General features: G+C 37.5%; 2 protein-coding genes across 7 annotated transcripts in view; both read left to right on the top strand.

Moving 5' to 3' along the window:
* Window positions 1–26,812, top strand: part of LOC139152663 (E3 ubiquitin-protein ligase TRIM45-like) — a 401,328-nt gene that overhangs the window by 124,965 nt on the left and 249,551 nt on the right. The window lies entirely within an intron of this gene.
* The window catches only part of LOC139152655 (ras GTPase-activating protein nGAP-like), a 160,114-nt gene that overhangs the window by 40,704 nt on the left and 92,598 nt on the right, over window positions 1–26,812 (top strand). The window contains exon 1 of one of the 6 annotated variants that reach the window (XM_070725921.1): window positions 1,849–2,208. The exons of 4 other annotated variants lie outside the window; for them this stretch is intronic. In XM_070725921.1, coding sequence (XP_070582022.1) covers window positions 2,103–2,208 — 106 coding nt within the window. In that variant the 5' untranslated portion in view covers window positions 1,849–2,102. Of the gene's footprint in view, window positions 1–1,848; window positions 2,209–17,056; window positions 17,665–26,812 lie in introns of those variants that run through there. One more of the 6 variants, XM_070725924.1, reaches the window with a different exon arrangement.

Here is a 26,812-nt window from a genome sequence, read left to right as displayed (position 1 = left end):
GTTGTCAGGGAAACAGCCACATCTCTATTGTGACTATCACTGCAAGAACAAGAGACAATGTTCATCCTTAAATGTGGAGAGCAAAGCTGTTTTCACAGTTTATGTTTGAAATCCAACACAAAAGTCATGTATGCAAAATACGTTAATGAGTTTTGTTCAGCTATGCAAATTTAATGACAGACTAATTATCAGCGATTCATATCCATGTACCTCAGATTGCACACATTATTTCTCTTTTATCCGTTCCTCACCCCCTCCAATCCCCTCCCTTGAAGTGTAGTCTTCGATAAGTTTGAAATCACATAGAAAGCGTAACTGAATTTCTTACTGCTCACTGACAATAAGCAAAAAAACACCTTGTTGGTCTTTTTTTTGCGTCAGGGAAGACTTCCTTTAATGATTGTGTAGGGGAGCGAAAAAAATTCCCAATGTGAAAATGTAATCTGTTGGGTATAAGCCCCTCATGTAACCATTGCAACAAAGTGATCAAGAGTGGAGGTCTGTGCTTTCCCAAATGATTTATCCCATTGGCGCTAAGCCTTGACAAGCCCTCTTTAGTTTCCACCGCAATCAAGTCATGCGTGGCAGTGCCATTGTTGACAAACCACTCGTCATGTATTTCTGATTATGCCAATTGAGAGATATGAACAAAGCAAATGTGTTCCTCCCACATGGTATTTGGAGAAAAAAATGAAGCGATGCCAAGATATCAAAAAATGTTCAAAGTACCTTTCAGCCAAAGTATTGATGGTGAATGAATAGTCTTTTATGAATCAATGTTTAGTTTATCTGTAAAAATTGCACACAGGGGAATCATTACCTGTCTATTTTCCTTTCAGAGTGTTTTGAAACAAAAGTCAATTATTGATGCATGTATGCATGTAAATACCTGTGTTAACTTTTTGACCTGAGACATTTTATGAACAATGAAAAGTCTGTACATGTACCTGGCATCCAGAGAATGGTTCATTTTGTATTTTCCCAAATCGCATAGGTGGGTGTTCAACTATTGTGAAAACGGAATAACAATCAGACCAAGCAGTCACCAGGGCAGACCTTACCGCAATCAATAGCTACTGATGTTCCTTGCATTTTACCGTTGTGATTGATAAATGGTTAGCTCAATGAACACTGGGTTAATTCTGTTATGTGCGTGGGCATTTCGTAACAACAAGCCCCCTTTGATTCATTCTCTTTTGAAAGCGTTAAATACCATGCCAAGTTGAATGGACTTAAGTCATGCAACAGTGTTGATGCTTTTCACACGGACATTCAGCCAAGACAAGTGATCAGTTTTGGCTTTATTCAAGGCGGTATAGGGGATGTACACAAGACTCTAGTCACAGGTACCGTTACTGCATGGCCTTCCGTGGATGAATGAATTTTTATGTTTCAAGGGTCGCACCACACCGTGGTTTCGGATTGTTGAATCTCAGAACAAGCAACTTGATCTGAGATATAAATTGACACACAGGGGTCAGACTTGTGCCTCTAAACTGTAAATGACGGTTTCATGCTGATGGTTAACTGAACCACTGAGGGACATCTGTGAATAAGTTTTGGATTGTAGTTCATGCTTCAAGGCTGATAGCAACATCTCAACATACAGAAGTGCAGACATGTCTTAGCGGGTTACTTCATAAAAGTTTGAAAGCTGCTGTGAATTGAGATGCAAAGATGTACAAAGTAGCTGTTTCTGGATCAGATCTCATCAGATGACCTCAGAAAGGAGCAGAAGAAATTGAACAGAACAAGTATTGTAAGTGTTTTTAACGGACGAGGGACGTATTCCACAACCTGTTCTTTTGAATATTTTCACTTTGGACATACTTAGTTTTAACAGTGGAACCAACCAGAAGTTTACCTCTTCTGAAGATCGGAAACCAGCCTAACCAGTTGTCAGCGTGTGTTTCCAAAAATCACAGCCAACCGACCTGGTGACTTTGATAAGGACTATGCCGAAATCCCAACCCAGTCAATTACTCTTACATCTTGGTATTTGCCTTTTCCTGTGAAAACATCTCCTGGTATATGAGAACTACTTTTTCAGTGTGTCAAAAGTCTGCCGCCTTGCATTACTAAATCACACCCCTCAATTAGTCATGGCATTCCCGACAAGCAAGAAAAGTGATTTCAGCAGCACACCGTACGGGAAGAGACGACCCATGATGACACACTACATATGGGAGACTGGATATGCATTCACAGGTAACAGCTTGGATTTTTCTGTAATTCCGGTATTTTTAGACCCCTAATTGTTCATATTTCTCTTCAGAATGGTCAGACATTTGTGTGTCTAACTGAGTAATGAAAGGCTGAGAAAGGTATTCTGATGTCATCACTTTGGTTCCAAAATAATAATTCTGATAAAGAGAAGAATGAATCGATGATGACAGAGATGACTTAGACAGTAAATGTCCAAATGAACGTTTATGTTGAAATGAATGTTTATGAGAAACCATGTATCCTCATCATAGAAGCCCCTGCAATGAGAAAACTTCATTCACCAGCATCAGTACCGTTGCAACTGTTGATCAGAAAATCAAGGTCTGCATAACGTCTGTGGAAGGTGATGTCTGGTAACTTACACGTGTAATGTTTACCAACCAATCTCTACTGGTCATTTGTTTTCATCTGTGATTACACATACCTCCACCAAGTACTTATGTTTCATCTCTTTAGTTAAATCCTCACTATATTATCCTGGATCAAGAGATTATAGGGTATCTTAATCATCCAATATACTCTAAACTGATGCCCGGATGTATGCTAATAGTATAAGAACGAATTACAAGCTTTTGCTCTGTGTAGGGACAGGCATTTTGTAGAAAGAAGACTCATTTTCAGATTTGTAGAATTTGGTTAGTTTAGGTGTCTGGAATTTGTGTGTCAAATGTCAGCCAGACTGAATGGAACAGCGATCTCTGATTTACAGCTGCTGTTTCTGTTGATTTACAGTAATGATGTTAGACTATGCACAGTTGGATAGTGCCAATGTTTTGGTCCAAAACCCAGAAAGTGAATCACACAGTAGAGTTAGACACAAACCGCTTTATTCATCTGCATATATGTGTTGACTAATATTCCTGACTATAGTACACACTGTGTAAGACATTTGAAAACTATCTGTCTTCAAACAGAAATCAAGCCAATATTGCCACAGGGCATTTTATAAAAAAGACATGGTTCATGTCGTTTGTACCATATGTTCATGTGTGCATACAATTTGGCACACTCAGATCATATTGTCTTGGACCAATACTATTCTGATGTCAGAATTGGCTGTCACCCAACCACGCATTCTTGGAAAATGCTTCAATATGCCTCCTTGAGGTACTTCTGTAAACATTTCAAAGTTGATACATTCAACTGATAGATATACATACCTCCTTCTGAAAGTGGTGTTATTCAGTGACCTCGGATGAACCTTTTGAATTTAGAATTTGCATTCTTTTACTAAGTGAGATAGTCTGGATGCTACAGTGTGGTATGGACAAAAGACTAAAAAAATTTATATGATTACAAAAAAAATAAAGTATTCATATGTACATGTGGAAATACCGGTACATATATTTTTACAATTCATTTATCCATGTGGTTTTGCTTGTAATGCATGCCACTAAATTTCTTGGTTTCACCCATTGCAGAAAGCTTTCATATGAGGCATTTTGTATTTCCAGTAAAATTTAGCATTGTCAAAGGAGTGTTTTACATTATTTGAAAGAAATGTATGTTATTCCAGCAAGTACTATGCATACATTTTGTGAGTTCACAAAGATCATTTCTGGATGGTCTTGAGTATATAGAGGTTGAACTATGTCTGTATTCCATTCCATTCATTGAAAAATAACAGAATTCATACAGTTAGGTATGTCTGTGTGGTGTTCATACTATATCACTTTATCCTTTCTCAACTTTATACAAAGACGTGTCTGAGACTTGTTTGTCCACTTTCACAGCTGTGAAAGGTGTTGTTCACTCTTTACTCTAATCTGATACAGTCATTCCTGCCCTCTTCCTGTGTTCAGACACTGTTTCCACTTTTCAATACACAGTCATTGATACAGTCATTCCGGCACTCATCCTGTGGAATTCAGACACTGTTTTCACTTTTCAATACATAATCTATAGACCATCAGTTGTGCACGCTATTACTCTACAACAACACAGCCATAGTTGTATTTCTGCATCTAGTCTCACCCTCCATTGTTAGAGATTTGATGAAAAATTGTTCAAAATCTTCCAGTTCAGTATCAACTTACTTCAACATTGATGCATTGCCAGGATTTTTGTACAGTGATGTTGTTTCTGCTTGTATAGTACTGTTGAAAACGATCTTTCAAAAGGGCAGAGTTTATTAACTTGCATGCATTAAGATGATGCATTAAATTGTATGTTATTTCAATATGATTAATGATGGGATTTTATAATACGTGTGGTGAAATAATTACAATGTTATTAAATTGATCAGCTTTACCATATGTTACGTGCAGAGAAAACGAACAAAAGGGTGAACTCAGCAGTTTCCGTTTAAACAAAATTTATTACGAAAACAAAACTAATTGCTAAGTTAGGGACAGAGTACAAGCTTTAAAAGTGTACAGACTACTTATCTCAGCTGGGACGGCAAAGCTCCAGTCTCAGAGTTGTAACAGTCAGTCGGATGAATGAACAGTCCTTTGGCTTGCAGGCTTGAAGCTGCACAAAGTCCACAGTATAAATCCAGCGTTGACAGTGAAGCTCTTGAAAAGTCTTGAGAATGACTACTGCTGGAGTTTAGTAACACACAAGAGACACGATCCCAAAAGTCTGACTGGAAGCTGAGCACGTCCCTTTTATAAAGGCATATAAGAACAATCTAGAACTTTTATTGACATGCTAATTACTGTTCTAAAATTATCTCCCTTACACAACTAATCAACTTTCCAGAACATTCCAAACATGACTAATTGAATTCAAGGTTGTGAGGTCATCAAGGGCAGTGACCTTGAGAATGTTCTAGACTAATTGAACTCAGGTCATGATGAGTGTGGGGGGAATGACCTACATAACACACCCCCTCTTCAAAAAAAGAAAATTTTTCAAAGAAAAATCTTTCTTTTACAAATGTAATCTTGAAAAGGATTTAAGTACTCAAATTTTGTTTTACTCTAAAGTAAAATTTCTTGAAAGTGAACAACAATAAACTCTAAATACGAGAGAGACAGTCTGCAATTAAATTGTCTCTGCCTTTGATATGTCTAATGTCAAGATTAAACTCCTGTAACATTAAACTCCATCTTAGCAATCTCTGATTTTTGCCTTTAAATTTCTGCAGAAAAACAAGAGGGTTGTGATCAATAGAACCACTATTGGCTGATTTGAAGAAGTAACATAAACTTCAAAATGCTGTAAAGCTAATATCAAAGATAAACACTCTTTTTCAATTGTAGAGTAGTTTCTCTGGATTTGTTAAATTTGCGTGAAAAATAGCAAACAGGATGATCTATACCATGACTATCCTCTTGCAATAAAACAGCACCAGCAGCCGTATCACTAGCATCTACAGCTAATTTGAATGGCAAAGTGAAATCTGGTGCAGACAACACTGGGGCACTTTGCAGTATGGCTTTAAGTGTATCAAATGCCTGTTGGCATTGCTCTGACCAAACAAACTTTACTTTCTTTTTAAGTAAGTTAGTCAAAGGCTCAGTAATTGTGGAGAAATTTGGACAGAATTTTCTGTAGTAACCAGCCATACCGAGAAAGCGCATCAGTTGTCGTTTGCAGTTTGGTATGGGAAAACTTGAAATGGCACTGATTTTGGCATCAACAGGTTTTACCTCACCCTGTCCTACAGTATGTCCGAGGTAAGTTACCCTAGCCCAACCAAACTCAGATTTGGCAAGGTTGACAGTCAACATTGCTTTGCTCAGTCTCTCAAAGAACTTCCGCATGAGCTTGATGTGTTCCTCCCAGGTGTCACTATACAGGACTACGTCGTCAACGTAAGCTGCACACCCGTCTAGCCCGGATATGACGTCGTTGATCATCCGTTGGAACGTTGCCGGAGAGTTCTTCATTCCGAATGGCATCACCTTGTACTGGAACAATCCGTCTGGTGTAACAAAGGCGGATATTTCACGAGCACGATCCGTCAGAGGGACTTGCCAAAATCCCTTCAGTAGGTCAAATTTCGTCACATACTTGGCTTTTCCCACTCGGTCGATGCAGTCATCAATCCTCGGGATTGGGAAAGTGTCTGTCTTTGTTAAAGTGTTGACCTTCCTAAAGTCCGTGCACATACGATAACTGTGGTCTGATTTGGGAACAAGTATGCACGGCGAACTCCAGTTACTTTTACTGGGTTCAATAAAGTCATTGTCCAGCAGGTATTTGACTTCTTCCTGGAGATATTTCGCTTTTGTTGGATTCAGTCTGTATGGATGTTGTTTTACAGGCTTACTGTCCCCAACATCAACGTCGTGATAGATGACGTTTGTCCTCGTTGGAACATCTTGAAACAGGTGTTTATATTCATGGAGCAGTTCTTTCACCTGTTGTTGTTGTTCTGGCTGGAGGTGTGCCAACTTTGTAGACTCCAGCTTCTCCAGGATTTCTGAGTTCTGAAGCTTGACCGAGCCCAGCTTTGAGTTTAGAGTATTTTCACTCAAGTCAGTTTCAGTATCACTATCTTCATAATGGTTTGAACTGACTGCACTGACAGGCTGAGTTATAGTAGGATTATCCCTATCAAATATGGCTTAAGCATATTTATGTGACATAGCTGTTTTTGTTTTCGCCTGTCAGGTGTTATTATGATGTAATTTAAATCACTCAATTTCTTATCAATTAGGTATGGCCCAAAGTAACGAGCATGGAGTGGTTTGCCAGGAATTGGAAGTAGAACAAGAACTTTTTGACCTGGTTCAAACTTCCGTTTTGAGGTGCTTTTATCATATTTGGTTTTCATTGACTGCTGAGATGACTCAAGATTTTCTCTGGCTAATTCACATGCTTTAGAGAGTTTCGTACGAAAATCTGACACATATTGCAAAATATTCAGACAATCATCATCGTCTGATAGGAATTTCTCTTTAACGAGCTTAAGTGGGCCACGGACTGTATGTCCAAATACAAGCTCAAATGGGCTAAAACCAAGAGACTCCTGAATTGACTCTCTAACAGCAAAGAGCAAAAAATGAATTCCTTCATCCCACTGCTTCTCTGTGTCAAAACAGTAGGTCCTAATCATGTTTTTCAAAGTTTGATGAAATCGCTCAAGAGCACCCTGACTTTCTGGATGATAGGCGGATGACCTATACTGTTTAATGCCTAGCTGATCCATTACTTGTTGAAAAATACCAGACATAAAGTTGGAGCCTTGATCGGACTGGACACATTTAGGGAGGCCAAATAAAGTGAAAAATTTGACTAAAGCTCTCACTATAGTCTTTGTCTTTATATTTCTCAGTGGTATGGCTTCTGGGAACCGAGTTGATGTACACATTATTGTCAGCATGTACTCATTTCCTGATCTTGTTTTTGGTAGGGCCCAACACAGTCTATTAGTATCCTACTAAATGGTTCTTGAAATGCAGGAATTGGCTGTAAAGGGGCCTTTGGAATGGTCTGATTCGGCTTTCCTACCATTTTGACATGTGTGACAAGTTTTACAGAAATGTGCTACATCCTGCCTGAGATTAGGCCAATAAAAGTGACTGAGAATTTTATGATAAGTTTTCCTGACTCCTAAGTGACCAGCCCAGGGCGTTTCATGGGCCAGGCGCAATATTTCAGCACGGTAGGGCTTTGGAACCACAATTTGATGTTTTATAGCCCAATCGTCATCAACCAAAACGTCTGGAGGTCTCCATTTACGCATGAGAATACCAGATTTTGTATAATAGGAAACAGAGCTATCTGAAGTTTTACCTTCATCATCTACCCTGTCAAACAAAGACAAATATCTGGGTCTTTGTGTTGTTCTGCAATGAGATTTGATCTAGAAAATGTCTGACTTTGGTCAGCAGAAGTTTTACTGGAAGTTTCAAATCCACGAGGGATAACGGAATGATCCGTGTCAAACACCTGACTGAGAAAGGTGTCATTTAAGTCAACATCTGTGACATTATTTTTGAGAGTATTTTGATTCTCGGAAGTTTTCTTTGACATGGCTCGAGTAATTGCACACGAAGGGAAAAGGCCCGGAATTTCTTCCTCTATTGGCTCTGGATTCTGATCTAAACTAGGATTATCAGTCACAAGTGGATTAGTAATGACCTTGTCCCCAGCAAGGTCGTTTCCAAGAAGAAGGTGAATCCCTTCAAAAGGCAAAAAAGGCCTAATACCTAAAGCCACAGGTCCAGAAACAAAGTCCGAAGACAAATAGACATTATGGAGAGGAACAGGAATGTAGTCATTACAATCTACCCCCTTAATAAGAACTTTAGAACCTGAAAATGACTTTTCAGAAAACGGCAGGGTATCTGCCAACAAAAGAGACTGGGAAGCCCCGGTATCTCTTAAAATTTTGACAGGGGTAGCAGAAGAAAAATCACTAGAAAGTGATATAAAACCATTATGAATAAATGGCTCGAAAATACCCATAATGCTATCTTGAGAAGAATTGACCTTGACCTCATTAATTGGGGATAAGAGGGGTTTAACCTCAGACAATGTGTTACCACATTATTAGACTCTAATTGAGTTGATGAAGAAATAAAGCCGGTTGGCTTAGATCCACTTTGACCACTTTGACCTTCACGTTTTCTTTTCAATTTGAAACAATCTGACATTAAATGGCCGTCTTTCTTACAATAATTACAAGAAAGTGTACCAAACTGTTTGTCAGAAGGAGATTGAGACTTGGGATCTGATGATGTGGGAGTGTTACTTGAACTCTGTGAACTGTTGTCATTTGATTTCCTACTGTCCTTTGAGAAATTCTTGGATGAAAAGGAGGAGTTAAATTTACCTGCATTGTTTTCTGTATGAAAAGGACTGGGATGGTTTGCTGAGAAAGGAAGATTTGTGGGTCAATGAATAATCATCGGCCAAACGTGCAGCAACCTCCAATGTATCTGCCTTTTGTTCATTGATAATGTCTTGATGTCACTCCGAATGCACCTTTTAAATTCCTCAATCAAAACAAGTTGTCGTAATTTGTCATAATTCTGACTGACCTTTCAGAAGAACACCAACGATCAAACAGTTGTTCTTTTGTTCGAGCAAATTCAACATAAGTTTGATCCTTCACCTTCTCACAATCCCTAAATTTCTGACGGTAAGCTTCAGGCACCAACTCATAGCCCTTGAGAATTAATTCCTTCACAGAATCATAATTTGAAGCCTGCTCTACTGACAACTGAATGTAAATTTCTCTGGCTTTACCCACCAAAGCACTCTGCAAAAGCATAGACCAGGACTCCTTAGGCCAGTTCAGACTCTGAGCAATTTTCTCAAAATGAAGGAAATATTTATCAACATCCTTTTCTTGGAAAGGGGGAACTAACCTGAAATGCTTAGTGATGTCAAACTTGTCTGAAGGGAAGAATTTTCCTGACTGTCCAAGCTCTAAACGTTTTATTTCTAACTGCAGTCGGTGTTCTGCTAATTCTCTTTCCTTTTCTTTTTCCTCTCTTTCTTTCTCCCTTTGTCTTTCTTCCATTTGCAATTCTTTTTCTTTCATTTCCAATTCCCTCTCTTTCTGTCTTTCTTCCATTTCTAACTGCATTTGTATTTTTTCTTTTTCTAATGCCTGTCTCTCCTTTTCCATTTGTAATTCTTTTTCTTTCATTTGTAATTCTTTTTCTTTTTCTAATGCCAATTTTTTTAGCTCGAAATCTGCCTGTATTTCTAATTCCAATTTTTGAGTTCGAAGGAAGACTCAGGCTCATAATCTTTTAAGGCAGACTCCTCAAAATGGCCAGAATTAACTAAATGTTTTGCAATCTTGAACTGTATTTCTCGCTTGCGCATAGATCTTTTGACATCTACTTTAAGGAAATTGGCCAGTGCTATGAGGTTGTCTTTTCTGAGGGAATTAAATGTGTCCTGATCAAGGTCATCCATAAATTCGTCTGGCTTGAATTCCGCCATGATTGAATTTCGCTGAGTTCACAGTATACAGTAGTTTTGAAAAGGTAGGCAAAATGTTGTCAAACGGCTCAAAATATTCGTATCCCGGACGAGCCCCCAATTTGTTACGTGCAGAGAAAACGAACAAAAGGGTGAACTCAGCAGTTTACGTTTAAACAAAATTTATTACGAAAACAAAACTAATTGCTAAGTTAGGGACAGAGTACAAGCTTTAAAAGTGTACAGACTACTTATCTCAGCTGGGACGGCAAAGCTCCAGTCTCAGAGTTGTAACAGTCAGTCGGATGAATGAACAGTCCTTTGGCTTGCAGGCTTGAAGCTGCACAAAGTCCACAGTATAAATCCAGCGTTGACAGTGAAGCTCTTGAAAAGTCTTGAGAATGACTACTGCTGGAGTTAGTAACACACAAGAGACACGATCCCAAAAGTCTGACTGGAAGCTGAGCACGTCCCTTTTATAAAGGCATATAAGAACAATCTAGAACTTTTATTGACATGCTAATTACTGTTCTAAAATTATCTCCCTTACACAACTAATCAACTTTCCAGAACATTCCAAACATGACTAATTGAATTCAAGGTTGTGAGGTCATCAAGGGCAGTGACCTTGAGAATGTTCTAGACTAATTGAACTCAGGTCATGATGAGTGTGGGGGAATGACCTACATAACACATATCAAGTTATGTACAGTTGATTAGGTTGAGTAATGGCAAAATCAAACAATATACTAATATGCAACCTTATTGAAATCACTTTTTTATTAAAAAATTACAGTGAAATGGTCACAAAATATTACCCAAACTAAATTAATTTATGTAATAAAGCTGGGTGATGCCGAAATCAAAGACTGTACATTGCAGTATTTCCATTATGACTATATTAATATGTCTGTTGTGACTGCATACTGTTTCATTATAAAAGTATTAATACTGATTTATTCCATGATCATGATGAGAAAACCAAAGGAGAATGTGTTTATAGTGTTACCAACGGAAAGATTTTTTGTCGCTGTTGGTCAAAGGACTGATCTTTTGGTGAGGAGATATGACCTGCTTTCACAGTGTAACTCTACACCGGTGAAGAAGCCCTTCTCATATTTAGGTTACATGATACGGTTTGCGTGCCTGTGACATCTGACAGAAATTTGAAAGATGTACAAAAAAGTGACAGAAAGATATGTGTTTGTATATACATGTTCCACTGTCACCGGCGTTCTCAGGCGTGACCCGAGGTCAAACCAAAGTGGTTGCTGTGTTTGTTTGCGGTGAAAACCAAAGCCTTATGATAAATGTATGATTGTCATAACTGGCATTTCTCCGTTTACTGACATTTTATCTGTGCTGAGTCAAATTGCCTTTCAGTGTTCACATATGGCTTGTTTCAACAATATTGTGATCTCAACCATCCCGTGTCTTTGGGTTCACTGTGATGCTATGGCAGCACAGTAGAAATTATCTGATGTCTGTCTGATAACCCTTTGACTCAATTCTGAGAGTGGATGACACATCACAGTTTTTGATCTCATTTGAACAGAAAGAAGTTGTGATAAAATTCTAATCTGATCATTTGGTTGCAGGGCATCCCTACTTAAAAACAAACTTACCACCAACAGTGTTTTCCAGAATGCTAAACTATCTATCAGGAGGTTTTGAACAATGTTTAAACAAATACCTGATTTTAAATGAAAGTTTTCCAACAGTGTTTATCTTAGAAAATTCCCTATTTGTTACATGAGCTGATATTGCTATGTGCACACTGCTTTAGAGTTACATGATGTCCTATTACATGAAATAGCTCTCATAAAGATTTGATACTCGGATGGCCGTAAATTGGGAAAATATTTATGCAATGAACCAACTGTGTTCCAAATATAGATGCTAGATGAGTGTGCTTAATGCCTGTAGGAACTTGATGTATGTCGGAAATTTACTTCCTAACTACACGGTTGGTCATCATGATGTGGTATATACAAACAGGAAACACTTTCGATCTTCTGATGTATCAAATATCATAGAGGCTGGATGTTTTGATCAACTCTATATTCCTGTTTAGAATTATGAAATATCAAGTAAGTGTATCATTGCATTACATGTAGTTTTGTAAACTACAGGAAATACATAAACTGATATGACGTAGTAAAATGAGATTTTTACCTACAAAATCAATAATACTGATGATAAATTGGCATTTTAAGAAAAAATTGCTTTCAAATGGAAATTGAATATGTATTACCCAAGGTATGGTCTTTACATGTAGTTTTGTAAACTACAGGAAATGTATAAACTGATATGACGTAATAAAATGAGATTTTTACCTACAAAATCAATAATGCTGATGATAAATTGGCATTTTAAGAAACAGTTTCAAAAATTGCTTTCAAATGAAAATTGAATATGTATTACCCAAGGTATGGTCTTTACAATAATCTTTCAACATTGTAATATTGTTTTTTTCTTTTCTAAGCAATGGACCAATCCTAAGAAATCGCACATGAATCTCGCCATCAGTTGTAACTTTCCACTCATGCGAAACTCGTTCACTCTTTATGATGGTATTTCAGAGAGAGTAAATTGTCCCAGTGTACGATACAAACCAGTGACTTGCTGTGATTTCTTGCCTTCACTGAATTTCAATGCCAGCATTGTTACCAATAGAGACAGTTCCAGCAAGTTTTGATTGATGTGTTATTGTTGTCTGGAGAGCATCATGACAAAGTGCAGAAGTGGTTGCAGTCATGTTAAATTTGACACAATTTCTGCTATTCTGTCACAGAATGTAAGATGAGTTTCCTTATCATTGTAATATTTCAATAAAAATATTACAAATATCATATGGCAGTCTGCAATAACCTGTGATATTTTTTGAATGCCCTCTTTTATTTCGCTGTTGATCCATCATCTTCAACAAGAAAAACCAACTCAATTGATTTTTATCGGTGTTTTCAAAGATAGATCCATGAAATCCGACGCCAGAGGCTCACTTTGCTTTTGTTAGTAAATTTGTATTCAATGCTCATCTGGGTAGTAGATGTTCATTTACTGAATGACTGAATGAGAACCAATATCAAACTGGTTCCAGGACCCCTGGGGTTTAAACAGAGCATAGCCGGAAAAGTTATTGTATCATCGTCATTTTGCTCATTTCACTGTGAAAAGTCTCTCATCAGCCACATTACCATGAACTGAGTTCAGTTGAGTTGAGGATCTATTGTTATGCCTCTCTCCACCTATAGAGCATCTCCATCCTTGAAAGGGAAACGTTTCTTGCAAAATGCTGATTCAGCAGTTTTTTCAAGAGCACCAGGAAATCCACATCCTGTGTTTCGTTGAGGTTTTTGATAACACTGACATGGGAGAATTTAGAAAATCAAATTCCAAAAGAATGATAATCTTCTCATTTTCACTAATTTAGTTTTACTCAATCCATCATCTAGCAGGCGAATGGCCATCTACAGGATGGGTTACCCACTACCCGTTAGCCAATGAGGCAATGGGTAGTAAAGTGCCTTGCTCAAAGGTGCAAAACTGTACGAGAGACGTGAACTCACCATCCTCCAATAGCGAGTCCATTACTTGCCAGGTCTCAAACTCATCATCCTCCGATAATGAGAACACTACCCTAACCACTGCCCCACTGTGCCTCCACTAATCCTATATCTACATGTACAAATAGTCATGGAAGGATTTCTTCCCAGTACATATTTGCAACTACCAGCAAAGGGAAGTTATTATAAAGTGAACCCTCCCGATGAAACTAAAATGTCATAAACCCTTTGCAACCAGGAATGAGATATAGAACACTTGTGACAAGATTTTTGTGGTCGATCAAAATCAGTGAAAACTTGAAAGATGCAACACTAAGTGGCATAAAGATATGAGAATGGTTTGTGAGTACAGTGCAGGCTCCAAATCAATATTCTAAATTCTTGCTATTCTATCATTCAGAAAGTTAAACGCTCTATATGGTAGAGAGGCAAATATCTAATTGAATGTGACATTGAAGAAAAAGTTTTGTGTTTTTGAATAACTTATCATTATATTTCATTGAAAAAAATTTATAGTTGACGTTGACGTCCCTGTTGGATTTCATGGCATGTGTTTTACACTAGAAGCTAAATTATACATCACTTTAGCATTTTTCATAGCATTCACCAAAGTGGTGTTTTGTAAACCTTGTCAGGTTATGTGTGAATATATTGTACATTAAGTTGCCAGACATTCATGGATCTGAACATGAAGATGTTGGCAGTTGTACCTTTTTTAAGTTTATTCACAAAACAAATTGATACCATACAAGCCTGCAATTGGCATGTCACCATAGCCTCTCTGCTATCTGAAATAGCGCCTCCAAGTGGCAAGTATTGAGGATGCCTTTGTGTAGATTTAGCACACCTTTGAAGAGTACAAGCAAATTGATTAAAGCAGCTTAAATTGGATGTGTTGATGTCTGGATAAACCATTTCACTTAAAGAGGCATTTGAAAGACTGATATTGATGAGACAAATTGTAATATATCAGGTATCCCAATAATACCATACACACAGCTATATGTGAAGAGGTGTCTATATATTTTGATCCTGTATATGTACAGTACCTAAATGTGGAAGAGATAGAATGTGAAAACTGGATTGCATCCCTACACCCCCTTCATAGACAATGGTACATTCCTTTTCTTAAGTGTTGAAATTTAATTCAACAAAGTGAAATAACATCGACACAGAACGCTAGTACAGCCAGGAACATGAGAAATGTGCTCCAACTATCTGTGTTTATAGAGAGCGTCTCCAGTCTCAATCAAACACACAGGAGGCGGTGGTTGACCAAATATTGATAAGCCGTACTGTACCAGTCCGGGTCAGCTCCAAAATTGGAGACGCTATACCATAATATTTTCCCCTCTCATTAGCCAATCAGCGGCCAGCGCGCCATCAGTAAAAATTGTATTTCGCCATACTGTGTCGAACTCCCGCGCCGTATTCTGTCATAATGTCGAACAGTTGTGTGGCCACTCTGTCAAAACACAATTTCAAAATCGCGTACCAGTTTTATTCTGGCTAAGACAACCGAACCCCATATATCGCTGTGATTCCTAGACTCTGGCTTGAAGTCCTGCGAAATATAAATCGTGTACCTACACAGATCGTTCAGAATACCCCATTTGTATCGGAGATGGCAGCGATACAAATTCTACCGTATGGGGAACAGTTGTGTGGCCACTCTGTCAACACATTTTCAAAATCGCGTACCATTTTTAGTCTGCGTTTGACAACTACAAAACAGGTATCGTTTTAAAGCTCTGACATTGCTCTTCTTTCTTGCGAAATGTTATACGCGTACCTACACAAATAACCTTTATAACAGTATTTCTAATAGAGATGACGAACATCCACAAAATGATTCTCGGTACTTGAGCGAAATCGATAAACTGGGGGTAGAAATGAATCGTCAATATTTCGAATATTTGTTCACTAATCGGACTTCTTCTTGGACATGACCTTCTGCAGAACACGTGGATTATGTTGATTGTCGAAATTCGTCGAAATTCACAAGACAGGGGCTTAATAAGCGGCCCAAAACTGCCGATCACACTTGGTGGGTAATTTGTGACCCAGCGTGACCTGTACTTTATTAATGATGTAATCTGGTCGATGATTGGCTGAATGCCGGAATACATTATCATAATGAGTCTCCAATTTTGGAGCTGACCCGGACTGTGTACAGCCTGGAGAAATCCCAGTGCAGTTTAAGTCGTTTAGAAGCCAACTAAACTGCTATGGAAATGCTCATGCATTGTCATTGTGGTAAAAGTAGGGAAGGTTGCTGGTTTAAGCGTAGGCTGTTTACAGTGAGTTTTTTCTCAGTAATTGCCCATTGGTACTCCACTGATACGCAGAGAGGTTGTGATGCGAATACTGAAGATGCCAGAGTAACATACAAGACAGTTGATGAGCTGAAGATCAGTACGCAGTGGATTCCAAGAACATAACAGAAACGTTGCTCCTGAAAGATTCAGCATGCATTGGAACTAACGACTGAAACACACTTAGTGTCCTCGTAATCCAAGCTAGGAAACCTACACACTGTTAACCGATGCATTGGACTGGAACAATCTAAGATATTAAGTCTCAATCTCCATGCAGAAGATACGTTTTCAACCAACGGAGAAAATTTGTCATGAATCTTTCCTAAGAGCATATTAATATGATTTTCAAAAAGCTGATAGGATGCGTGACGGATCTCCCCCAGTGTGGTATGATTTCCTACGCTGTGTCTAATATTTCATTTTCTTGCCCCAAGCTGCAGCTGTAGAAATGGACTAAAGATAGCAATTATTTGCTTCTCGTGAACAAAATCCGAATATCAGTTTTTGGCGGTGCTTGAATTCAAAGTACAAGCCAGCCAGCTGTGTGTGAGTAATCTGACTCAGAGACAAGCTGAGAGTCGGCTGAAGGAGATTATATTGGTGATCTGCAAGATAGAAATTTGACATTCAGTGGTCTATAAGCAGGTGTTTTATACGGGATATTGCTGTGAGTGCCGCTGTGGCACGATCTCGAGACATTTTACTTCATCAGTGATAAATATTGAGAGATTTGAATCCACTGAGAGAAGACACTTTGGAACTATTGAACAGCAAGGTGTGTACAAACTGGTTTGTCGCTGCATGATCTTGTGCAAAGTGGTGCTGAAAAAAACGTTAAAAGCGCTTTCATCGTGTTGTGAGCTGATTAGGGAATTTGAAAGTGTCCTTTAATTGAAGGAATGCCGTTGGTGACAAAAAGAGCAATTAGGCAAAATTAAATGTGGGCATTTAGCAACACCAGGTCACTCTTGCAAGTTTAAAGTTAGTGACCTTCTGCACTGTACTGGACAACCTTGATGAAAGAAGTTGTCAATGCTATCTTTAGAAGTTGCAAAAAAAAATCATATTGAAATTTTTTGAAGTGAATTGTAGGGGATGTTGAGGACTGGATTTTGCCATAATGCGCATGTACCGTATAATCTGAACATAACATCAAGCCTAGGGATTTCAAGCTTACGGAAGACAGTCTTTTATCATTCACTGTATGCTGTAACTGCGGCTTTCACCGATGGATATTACATTATTACTTTTGATAAATCGAAGATGATTACCTACCTCTTCCCAGTAGATCTCTTTTGAATGGACCAATTGAGTTCTCTGCAGCCCCTGGACCCCCTGGATAGGTGCAAAGATAAGCCAATCAGCTTTGAGAGCTATTAAGATGTAAATGGGCTGGATGTGGCAAGGTAGATCGCAGAACACAAAATCAATTATAGTCATAGTGGGCGAATGGTGAGACTATAAGTGTAAGATTCATTACTACGTCAGTTGTGAGGAACTGTTTATGACTTGGATTTAGCCTTGGATAGTCTTTTTGTGCCATCTTGCGTTTGGTGCTGAAAGTATACTTTGCAACACTGGAAACCAAATCGGCATATCCGTGTCAATCAGCCAAACTCAGTCCAAGACAACAGCAATGACACAGTCAGTTGAAAAAATGTTTCGTTCACGGTTTACCCGGAGTTTGCAGCTCAGAACTTCTCTGTCAAGTCCCAATTTCGGTAGGTTTCATTTTTTCTTTCCTCTCTGCAACTCAAATATGCAGGCAAGAAATTTTACTTTGAAATGCTAGAGAGACAGGTTTAAAGTTGTAGAATGGTATTTATTGATCTAACAATATGTACAATGCATAGCAATGTATTTAATGGGATTTATTACATGGGAGAGACCGCTCAGCCTCTCTTCAGCGTAACTTCCCTTCAATTAACAATCAAAAGAAACCCATTGATAAAAAGTTACGACCCCTTGGCCCTGACTGCAAATTTATTCATGTTTGGAATTTTAATGTAGGTGGTCAGATGTGCGTACATCTGATAAACATTCTTTTTTTCAGGATTGCTAGTTACTAGGACAGATGTCGAAGGAAAATAACTTTTACAGGTTTTTTCAAGATGTTTCATTTCATGTAGAATTTTGAAAAAATACGCATGGAAGATTTATGTTATTGTACAACATAATGACAATCTTGTATTTAAAGTTTGCTGGCTGATCATATGTCATCTGTTAATTCAAAATAGTCTCTATAGCCTTCTAGCCAATATTAATCCACAAAAAAATTACAAAAGCCTGAGTATAGATAACAAATGTTGTACTTCATTGCTTTCTGTAATCCTGTATTTTGATAGATAAAATTTTGTCCAAGTACAGAGAGAAGAGAAATATCAAATACTGCCTGAAAGAAGAGGTTCAAGAGTTAAGCAAACACGAAACACACCAGTTGTCAGTAGTACATTAAACTTCTACTGTAAGAGAGCACAAACGTCCTGGTTAAAAATGTTGAAGTTTTGTGCAAAGTACTTTTTGATTTGAAATTACAGTGTCAAAATGTGTGATCAGCTTACATCATTCAAGCATGTTGATCGCTGTGAACTGCACACTCATAAAATTTAATGGTATACTGCGTCAGGAAATGTATAAAGAAAGCTGCTTGAGTACTGATCCTGCCGAAGTGAAAAGTTTAGTTTATTTCTGTATTGCTGTAGATGTAAAGATTTGTTTCTGTAGCACCCTAGGTGTAAAAGATAGTCAGTTCAATCAATATTACACATTCATTTCATTAGTTGTATTTGGATTTAGGAATTTCCTCTCAACAGATGAATTTCTGCGTGGTTAGGGAAAGATTGGATTGATGAATATAGTTCATCAAACAGAAGCATGCCAATTTTATTTCCACAGAAATTAAAGAAAATGCTTGTACTTCCAGCATGTAGTTTTGCTATGAATATCAAACAGATATACTTAGAGATAAGAATGTATTTCTCAGTGTAAACATATTACAGAAGTGGTTGCTATAATATCTGCAGTACCTCTTTTAAGGCATTGACTTTCTGTTCTGTGAAACTCACATTTCACACCTTCACCACCAAGTATCGGTGTATCCAGTAGTTTCCATGGCAACATTGGACCTCTGCATGGGGAAGGAGATGAAAGGGAGAATGAAAAATTGATATTTTTCAGAACTGTCATGACATGGGTGTGTTTTATTGTCTTGTCGGTGGTTCTATAGGGTTTCCTTCGTCCAATACAGACAAGCTACATGAAGTCATGTACACACCTCATTGTATTTGAGCTTTCAGTGTCATACAGTTTCTAATGATGAGATAATTGTTTTGAAAATAGAAAAACTAATTAATTGATGACATAATTGTTTTGAAAATAGAAAAAAAACTAATTAATTGGGGCATTACCACACAACATTCGAGCCCCAAGGCTTTTATCAGGACTTGTTTGGGGTCATTCTCTCAGGCAGATTGGCCTAAATTGCTCAGAAATGTGTAGACATTTTGCCAAAATAACAACATTTGCTAACATTCCATCGCCATTTGTATGTGTCAGTACAACATACTCTTCAATTAGTATAATCATCAACCATGAAAAATTTAACATTTTCATTCACCCCACCCCTACTCCCCAGCTCATAATATTATTTTGAAGTAAATTTGACTTTGGTAGATAAAAATGGAACTCCTGATACATTGTTATCATAGGCTGTATTGAAAAGTACAGGAATTAAATAATACGTTCAGTAATTTTCAAAACTATACATTTAAGTCATCTGTGCTTTGTCATACATGTAAAAACTGCTGCTTTCATGATATGTGAAACAGGAGACTTTTATTATGAGTATCAGTAAGAATCTTGCGTTCGTTCACAAAACTTCTCACACAACTTATACTCCATAAAACTGTCCAGAGATCATTTTTCAAGAGAAAATTTAAGACAGACTTTGGATTTGTAAAATAACGAGCATAACACCAAACACGAATAAATTGGACCCTTGCCACACGGTACATATTCCCAGGTTGTAACAACACTTACGTTGACAATATCCTGACTATTGGCTAGAATACATTTCTCTCGCTGACTATTATGGTGTAATAGTCGTAGTTATTACAAACCAGCAGTTCAGCAAACAGCGTAGAAAATGCTGTACATAGGTCAAGGTGCAATATGCCAGCAAGAGGCTTAAAAATTTCATGGATTTGAGCAGACAAATGATTTTTATTTCCTTTCTTCAAAGCTTAAATCAGTATTTTTAGAAACTCATATGAATATGTAGGCATATATGTACTAGATAAGTTTTCAAAATTTATGATATGATAAGACTATCACAGCAGTCTCATGGGCTGTAATATTTTATTTATAGTGTTTTATCATCTAAAGCAGCGTGATTCTGCAAAACATATTGAAATTTCAGCTTTATGCAAGAACGTGTAAGCTCAGAGCTTTGAAGTAAAATTTTACATTTGGTGCTGCGATTTCTTTCTCTTGCTTGTACCCCAATCATTTTTATCATACCAATATAATGAACTAATTATTAGTTTTCTTGATACTTTCAAAACTGCAGTCATTATTCATTATGACTTTTCAGTGTCTTTTAAAATAGTTGTAAAAAAAGCTTCAATTCAAAGGCCTTTAATGTATCAATCCCCATGAGCCTCAAAGCTATGTGTACAGTCAACAGAGTTTTATAGTAGAGAATGCATCGTCACCAAGGTTTCCTTGCATTTAATACATTGGTCAGGCTTTTGGATTGAGGGTGATTGATCTGTGATCGGGCAGAGTATTCAGTGTTGTGAGGGGAGGGGGGATGGGGTGGGGACAACCAGTCATGCTGCTCATGTTACTATATACAAGCGGGGCAGTTAGGTCATAATGAAAATAAAGTCTGTAGAGGGTTTGTACAACACAGCAGGACTCCTCAAAAGACAACCATCGACCTTGAAAAACCAACATAACCTTCCCTGATAATGGCCCTGATGTTATAAAATACTTGTCAGTGAATAAAATGAAGTAACAGCCATGGGAGATTTGCCAGGGCATAGAACTAGTGCAGAATGCAACACTTCTGAGCGACTGAAATTTGAGAAGTTAGTCATCTTGGGGTAATTTCTTGTAAAGAAAAAGTGCATGGTAGCAGCTATGGGTGTTCAAATACAGAAGAAATTAATTACATGACCAGTGTCTGGTTTTGAGAGCAGCCGTCCACAAGGGCATCAACTTCCAGCTGATAAACTATGGAAACATACAGGAGGCTGGTATTGTCCTCTAATGGAAATAAAAATGCATCTCTGTTGCTTAAAGTAAACACTACTAAAGAAATGGTTTTTGTTTCCGTGATATGTTTTTATCATATTGTAAATCAACCCGAGTTGTCTGTGAGAGCTAGCACATGACATTTACACGGAGATTTACCCAGTGTGTTCTGGGGTTCAGCAGCTTTGCTTTGCATCCCAAGAGAATTAAACTGCCTTTTAGACGACAGTTTTTGTGTCGATGCTTTGTACTGATTTCTCCAACCTTTACATTAGTCCATTGCATAGGGACTGTACCAGTTGCCAAGGCAATCGTGCTACAGGTTAGCAGAAGAGGAATTGGTAAAAGAAATCTTGAAATTGCGGAATTACAGCTGAAAAATTACATGATTTCTTCAGCAATATTTTACAATGGGTAAACCTTGTCATTTCCCATTTGTTGGTTGAAATTATGTTTACGGTATTCATGGAAATTTTCCCTTTCAAATTTTTTTTTTTCAGAGAGACAGTAAGCGCAACTTTATGAAATCTTTTGTGATAGTCAAATTTTGAAAGCATGGTATGTTCAGATCTGGTGAAAACTGCTGCCCGTATTGTAATTTAGTTGCAGCCATAGCAACCAAACATGCACCATTTCAAGAAAGAACAAGCAGCTAGTCTTTACTATGAAACTGCGTTCATCTGAGTGTTTCACAAATTGTACACCATTCTTGGAAAGGTATTTTGGAAAACACGCTGTGAACAAGTGAGCAGGATAATTGCATGAGATAAGGTCTGCGGTAAAATCCACCCAATGTGGTTTGTTTGATATGTAATTCAACTGCTCTGTGCACAGTGTGTAATTTTCGTAATTTCTCAATAATCATCCCCATCTGCAATCAGCACTGGGGCTATTTTTAGAACAGCCCAGAGAATAATAATTGATTACCAATGACAGTGTTAGAACTTGGATCTAAATGAAGTCGTATTGTGTTTCCTGAACGTTGGCATCCTTTCCCACTGAAAGTCTACCGATCTTACCTCATCCCAGGCTATCTGTGTTACACAACACTACATTCTGCAAAGGAGAGTTGGTTTCATTAGAGAATTACATCCCGAGTCCCCAGAGCTGATATCTGTAAATAAGTGAGATTTCCTTGACTCAAATCTTTTTTCATCCATTGATCAGGGGAAAATTTACATCAATCCACCGGAGGCTGAGAGTTCAAAGGTTATACAGGAATAGAAACTTTTGTTATCCCATGGTTTTACATACTGCAAAGTACATGTAGAAAATTTATCCCTTGTGAGCTTTCCCGTACTTACTTGTAGAACATAAATCACCATACCATGCCATGGGTGCTCCGACTCAAATTTTCACCAATAATGAAAAATTCAATGACTGCAAACTCAGGAAAAATGATTGATGCAATCAGGTAACCATGGTTACAAGGGGGGAAAGCCCACTGACACAACCAGGAAAATTAATAATATAACGACAAATCGTTAAAATTGACAGTGACAGCCTTTTTTTAGTTGTAAATGTTGCATATTTTACTCTGAGACTACGATAATGAAATATATAGTGGTTTGTGAATGCTTGCATTGGCATATATCATTTTGTGTTTCACATTTAAAACATCAATATAAGGTGTTGCCATCCATAAAAACTCAAATAAAAAGAATGTTGACATTTTCCTAAGGGATAGTATTCTGACAGTTTTGACATTGTGGTACAGATATATCAGAGGTTACTATAAATTTTGTCAACAAAACTCCAAAGAATGAAAAAACAGAAAATGCTTCACTTCAAGGTGGTGTGCAAAGAAGCTGTATGTTTTAAAAAAAATTTCTGAACTGTCAGGGTGTATATGAATGAGAATTTGTATCATAGCAAACATATTGAAATTTGAAGATAGGATATCCATAGACACAAAATCTCTACATATTGTCTACATATTTACTTGCTGGTTGTGCCATTGTTTTTATCAGCAAGTAATTAATATAATAAAATACTAAGTAAAGGAAGAGAAAGTCATTTTGACGTAACCGTGGTATGAATCATATGGTTGTCAACTCTATATGGCTACAATGCATGGAAGATGGTACTGAAAGTTTGCTTCACATCAGTGTCTCAGAACATTCTGAAGAAACATTATTTGGAACTCTCAGCGACTGTTTGTAGTTTATCAATGATTTAAAATGCAAATGCATTCAGGTATTTCATTCTAGACATTTTCATCGAGGTTAGCAATGCCTTCTCCATTGTATTGGCCTGTTCTTTTTTCACATTCTTCTTCAGTGGTGTACATGATATGCAATTATGTGCTGCACAAGTCTGCAGGCTAATGGCTCATTCTTTCCCATATTCCAGTTGCTTTCCCTGGAATTGTCTTACCGCTATTCCCAAAACGATGCTTTACGCTCGGTTGCCAGGAATACAAGAAACATGAATACTGTACACAGTTAATGGGCGATACTTTTTTACCAAGGGCAGGTTTTTTTCACAGGGCCAATTAGCATCATTTGCAATATGCAGAGCTATTATGCCTCACAGGCAGTCCTGTGTTTCTGAGGTAACTGCCTGAAGAAAGTAGGGCTTCCGCTCAATAATTTAGTTTATCAGATCTTGTTATAATCTGTACCATGATTTATTCTCAGAAATGACAAAATTGTTCAAATTATGTGTCAGTTTGAAGTTACCCAGAAATAATATGGTTGACTCTAGCTTTCTTAATTAAAGAAAATTAATAGCTGCATGTACAGCCACACTTTATTCCTAATTTATCAAATAATCTTTGCGAATTTATAAATTCCAAACAATTGTGCAACAGATTATACATCTGCTCTCCACAGAAGTGGCAGTGCAGATTTCAGTAAGGGGCAATCGATAATTAGGGCATACCAGTGTAATTCCTTCATTTTGGTTGAGACCCCCCTGCTCCGTCCCTAAGAAAGGAAAGTTGTTTCGCGAAATACGTTAGCATGATGCCTTTACTTACAAGCGCACACGTTCAAACAGATCCTGTCAAACAGAACCAGTCCTCATAAGATAATACTGAAACTGGACATTAATCACACTCAACTCACCATGCATTCATTTTTCAAGCTTTATGTAACATTTTAAAAGTATTTCTTGTGTAAAGAATCCTTTGCACATTAAAACGAGAAAAACAAAATGAGCTCACGGCCCTTCTCCACGCAAACAAAGAAATTACATAGGTCATGCATGTGCTTTATTATGGATGACCCCTAAAATAGACAGTAGTATGAAGTGACTTCTTTAAGGTAATATGCACCTCGAAAGTGAAAGACTTAAACTTTTGCTCAAACTTTCCTCAGTGAAACTTTTAACCATTCTCTTACCGAAGCAAGAATAAAAATCAGGGGTCACCGTGCAAACTTTGGTACTAGAGAGACAAACAACTTGCGATTTCTCGATATTTGAAATTCAAAATGGCCGCCATCCCTGTGTTAACTCTATGGGAAAAAATAAAATTTTCGATTTTCGAAAAACTAAGACGGTGAAAACTCTTCTTTCGCCAAGAGCTTCAAAATGAGTCCCCACAAGTGGAAGGTCTGAAGAGAATTGATAAAACTTGAAGGTCCGAATTTCTGTCCCCGAGGTGCGTTCTACCTAAGGAGGAGTGGTACTTTTTACTGTTGTTTCTCTGGATATTCCCATTTCATACATTTCTTTGATTTAAATTTTATCCTTCATATTTTATTTGAACTTTGACATTTCATCACAAAAGTAATTGACTGAGTTTTCACAGAGGCCTTGCGGCATGCCCCGATGAAATAAAACAATTTCCTTGATGAATGGCTAATCAAACATTTGTGATAGACTTGATGAGCATGTCAGTACATTAGCATTATGCTGCACTTTGACCCTTGGTTTCCAAGGACAATTATGGTTATTGTGCGGTGACTCTCATCATGTATTGAATGTCCATGATACGTGAAAAATCACTGAAGACACAGGCAGCAGTGCTCTTCAAACAGAGCTTTTCAAAATGTGAACTCTGATAACTTTACAGAACGTGATGTTTCAGAACTTAACTGCACGGTTTTGATTCGTTAATATCGTTGGGCATTGTCAAGTAAGACTTCTTGGTAAAGAAATGCGATGGGGAGAGGGGATTGAAAGTTGAGATAACAAGCACATTTATTTCATATTCGTGCCAGTGCATTCCGATTTGGAATTAACATTATAGAGGACGCATGGTAGATTATCAAGCTTATTTACTTGTGTACAAGCTGTGCAATTAGGAGGAGCAGTATTTACTCCATGTATCTATTGACATCCCATTTACCTTTACCATTTCCATCTCTTGCTAACAACCTCAGGCTCAAAACGGTTCCAAAGGTTGAACTGGCATGCATATGTCTCCATTGAAAGCAGACAGAATTAAAAAATAAGTCGTTCATAACAGAAAAAACAAGGGTACTGTAATATTAACAGTATAATAGTTTGAATGAAGCCATTTTAATAATATTTTTCAAGTTAATGACAAGACTTTAATGGATAAACAAAAGATTTAACAGTAAAAAAAAACGTCAAGGAGCTGTATAACTGTTTCCCTTCCTTCCTGGTTGTAATGTTTGTCACAACACAACTTATATTTTCTCAGGGGAGGGGGGTGTAAAGTAAAATTTTTCTCAGTACTGCATGTACAATATGTTTTTCATATTACTGGTATTGGTTTTTGCATGTGAATATCATTGTCGTTGCTGACCTTGTCTTCTGTTTCTCTTTCACAATATGATGGCAATTTGATGGAGAGTTACTAGTGCGATACTACATAGTATTGTGCCCAGTAATCTGTGTGTACATGGAACTGGAAATGTGGCTAAAATAACATAACGAGGACTGCAATCAGATCTAACGAAATCATAAATTATTATATTTATTTAATAATTTGCTATAAATTGATGTTATGAAACTTATTAAATGTAGGATATTTTTGAATGACACTCATAAAGCCATTTGTATTGAGTAATAGTGGTCCTGTTCTTAATTGTACAGTTTTTGATCTGAAATATTACATGTTTTTATAGTGGAAAAGCAAAATTCACTATTACTAAGCGTAAAAACTCTTCCCTAAGCAGACAAACTTTGATTTTTAACTTCAGCAACAATCTGAGATGGTCCCTCAGGGAATATGGAAATGTACTTTTCTCATTTTGTGGTGTATTTGTCATCACTGTAGAGACTTTATTGGCAGTTCGTGATGCTGACGTGTTATCTGAGTCTGTAACAACAGCATCTGTTGCCGTAGCCTGGGGCAAATGTTTGGTAAATGCTACAATCATATACACACGTATGTTGAATTTTCTATCATAAAAATATTATGGTAGCATTGCTGAAAGAAGTTCCAGGGACTAAAAATGTCTCCTGATGTTTGAAAAGATTTGTTTTGATGTCAACAATAAAACCCTGAACCACTGACACTGTGTATATTGGTGAGATGATGTTCTTGCCGAAAGACAAGATGCTTCCCTGAAAGACAAGATGCTTCTCTGCAGTTCTTGAAAGAAACCAGGAATATAGCAGTCAATGATGAGTTAATTATTCACTGCCTTGAAAATATTGAACATCATTAAAGGGGCAGGATTTTTATCAGCTTTATAT

The sequence above is a fragment of the Ptychodera flava genome, chromosome 16, assembly GCF_041260155.1.
Source record: "Ptychodera flava strain L36383 chromosome 16, AS_Pfla_20210202, whole genome shotgun sequence".
NCBI lineage: Eukaryota > Metazoa > Hemichordata > Enteropneusta > Ptychoderidae > Ptychodera > Ptychodera flava.
Note: the sequence above shows the minus strand (reverse complement) of the source record. Positions and strands in the feature narration are given on the sequence as shown.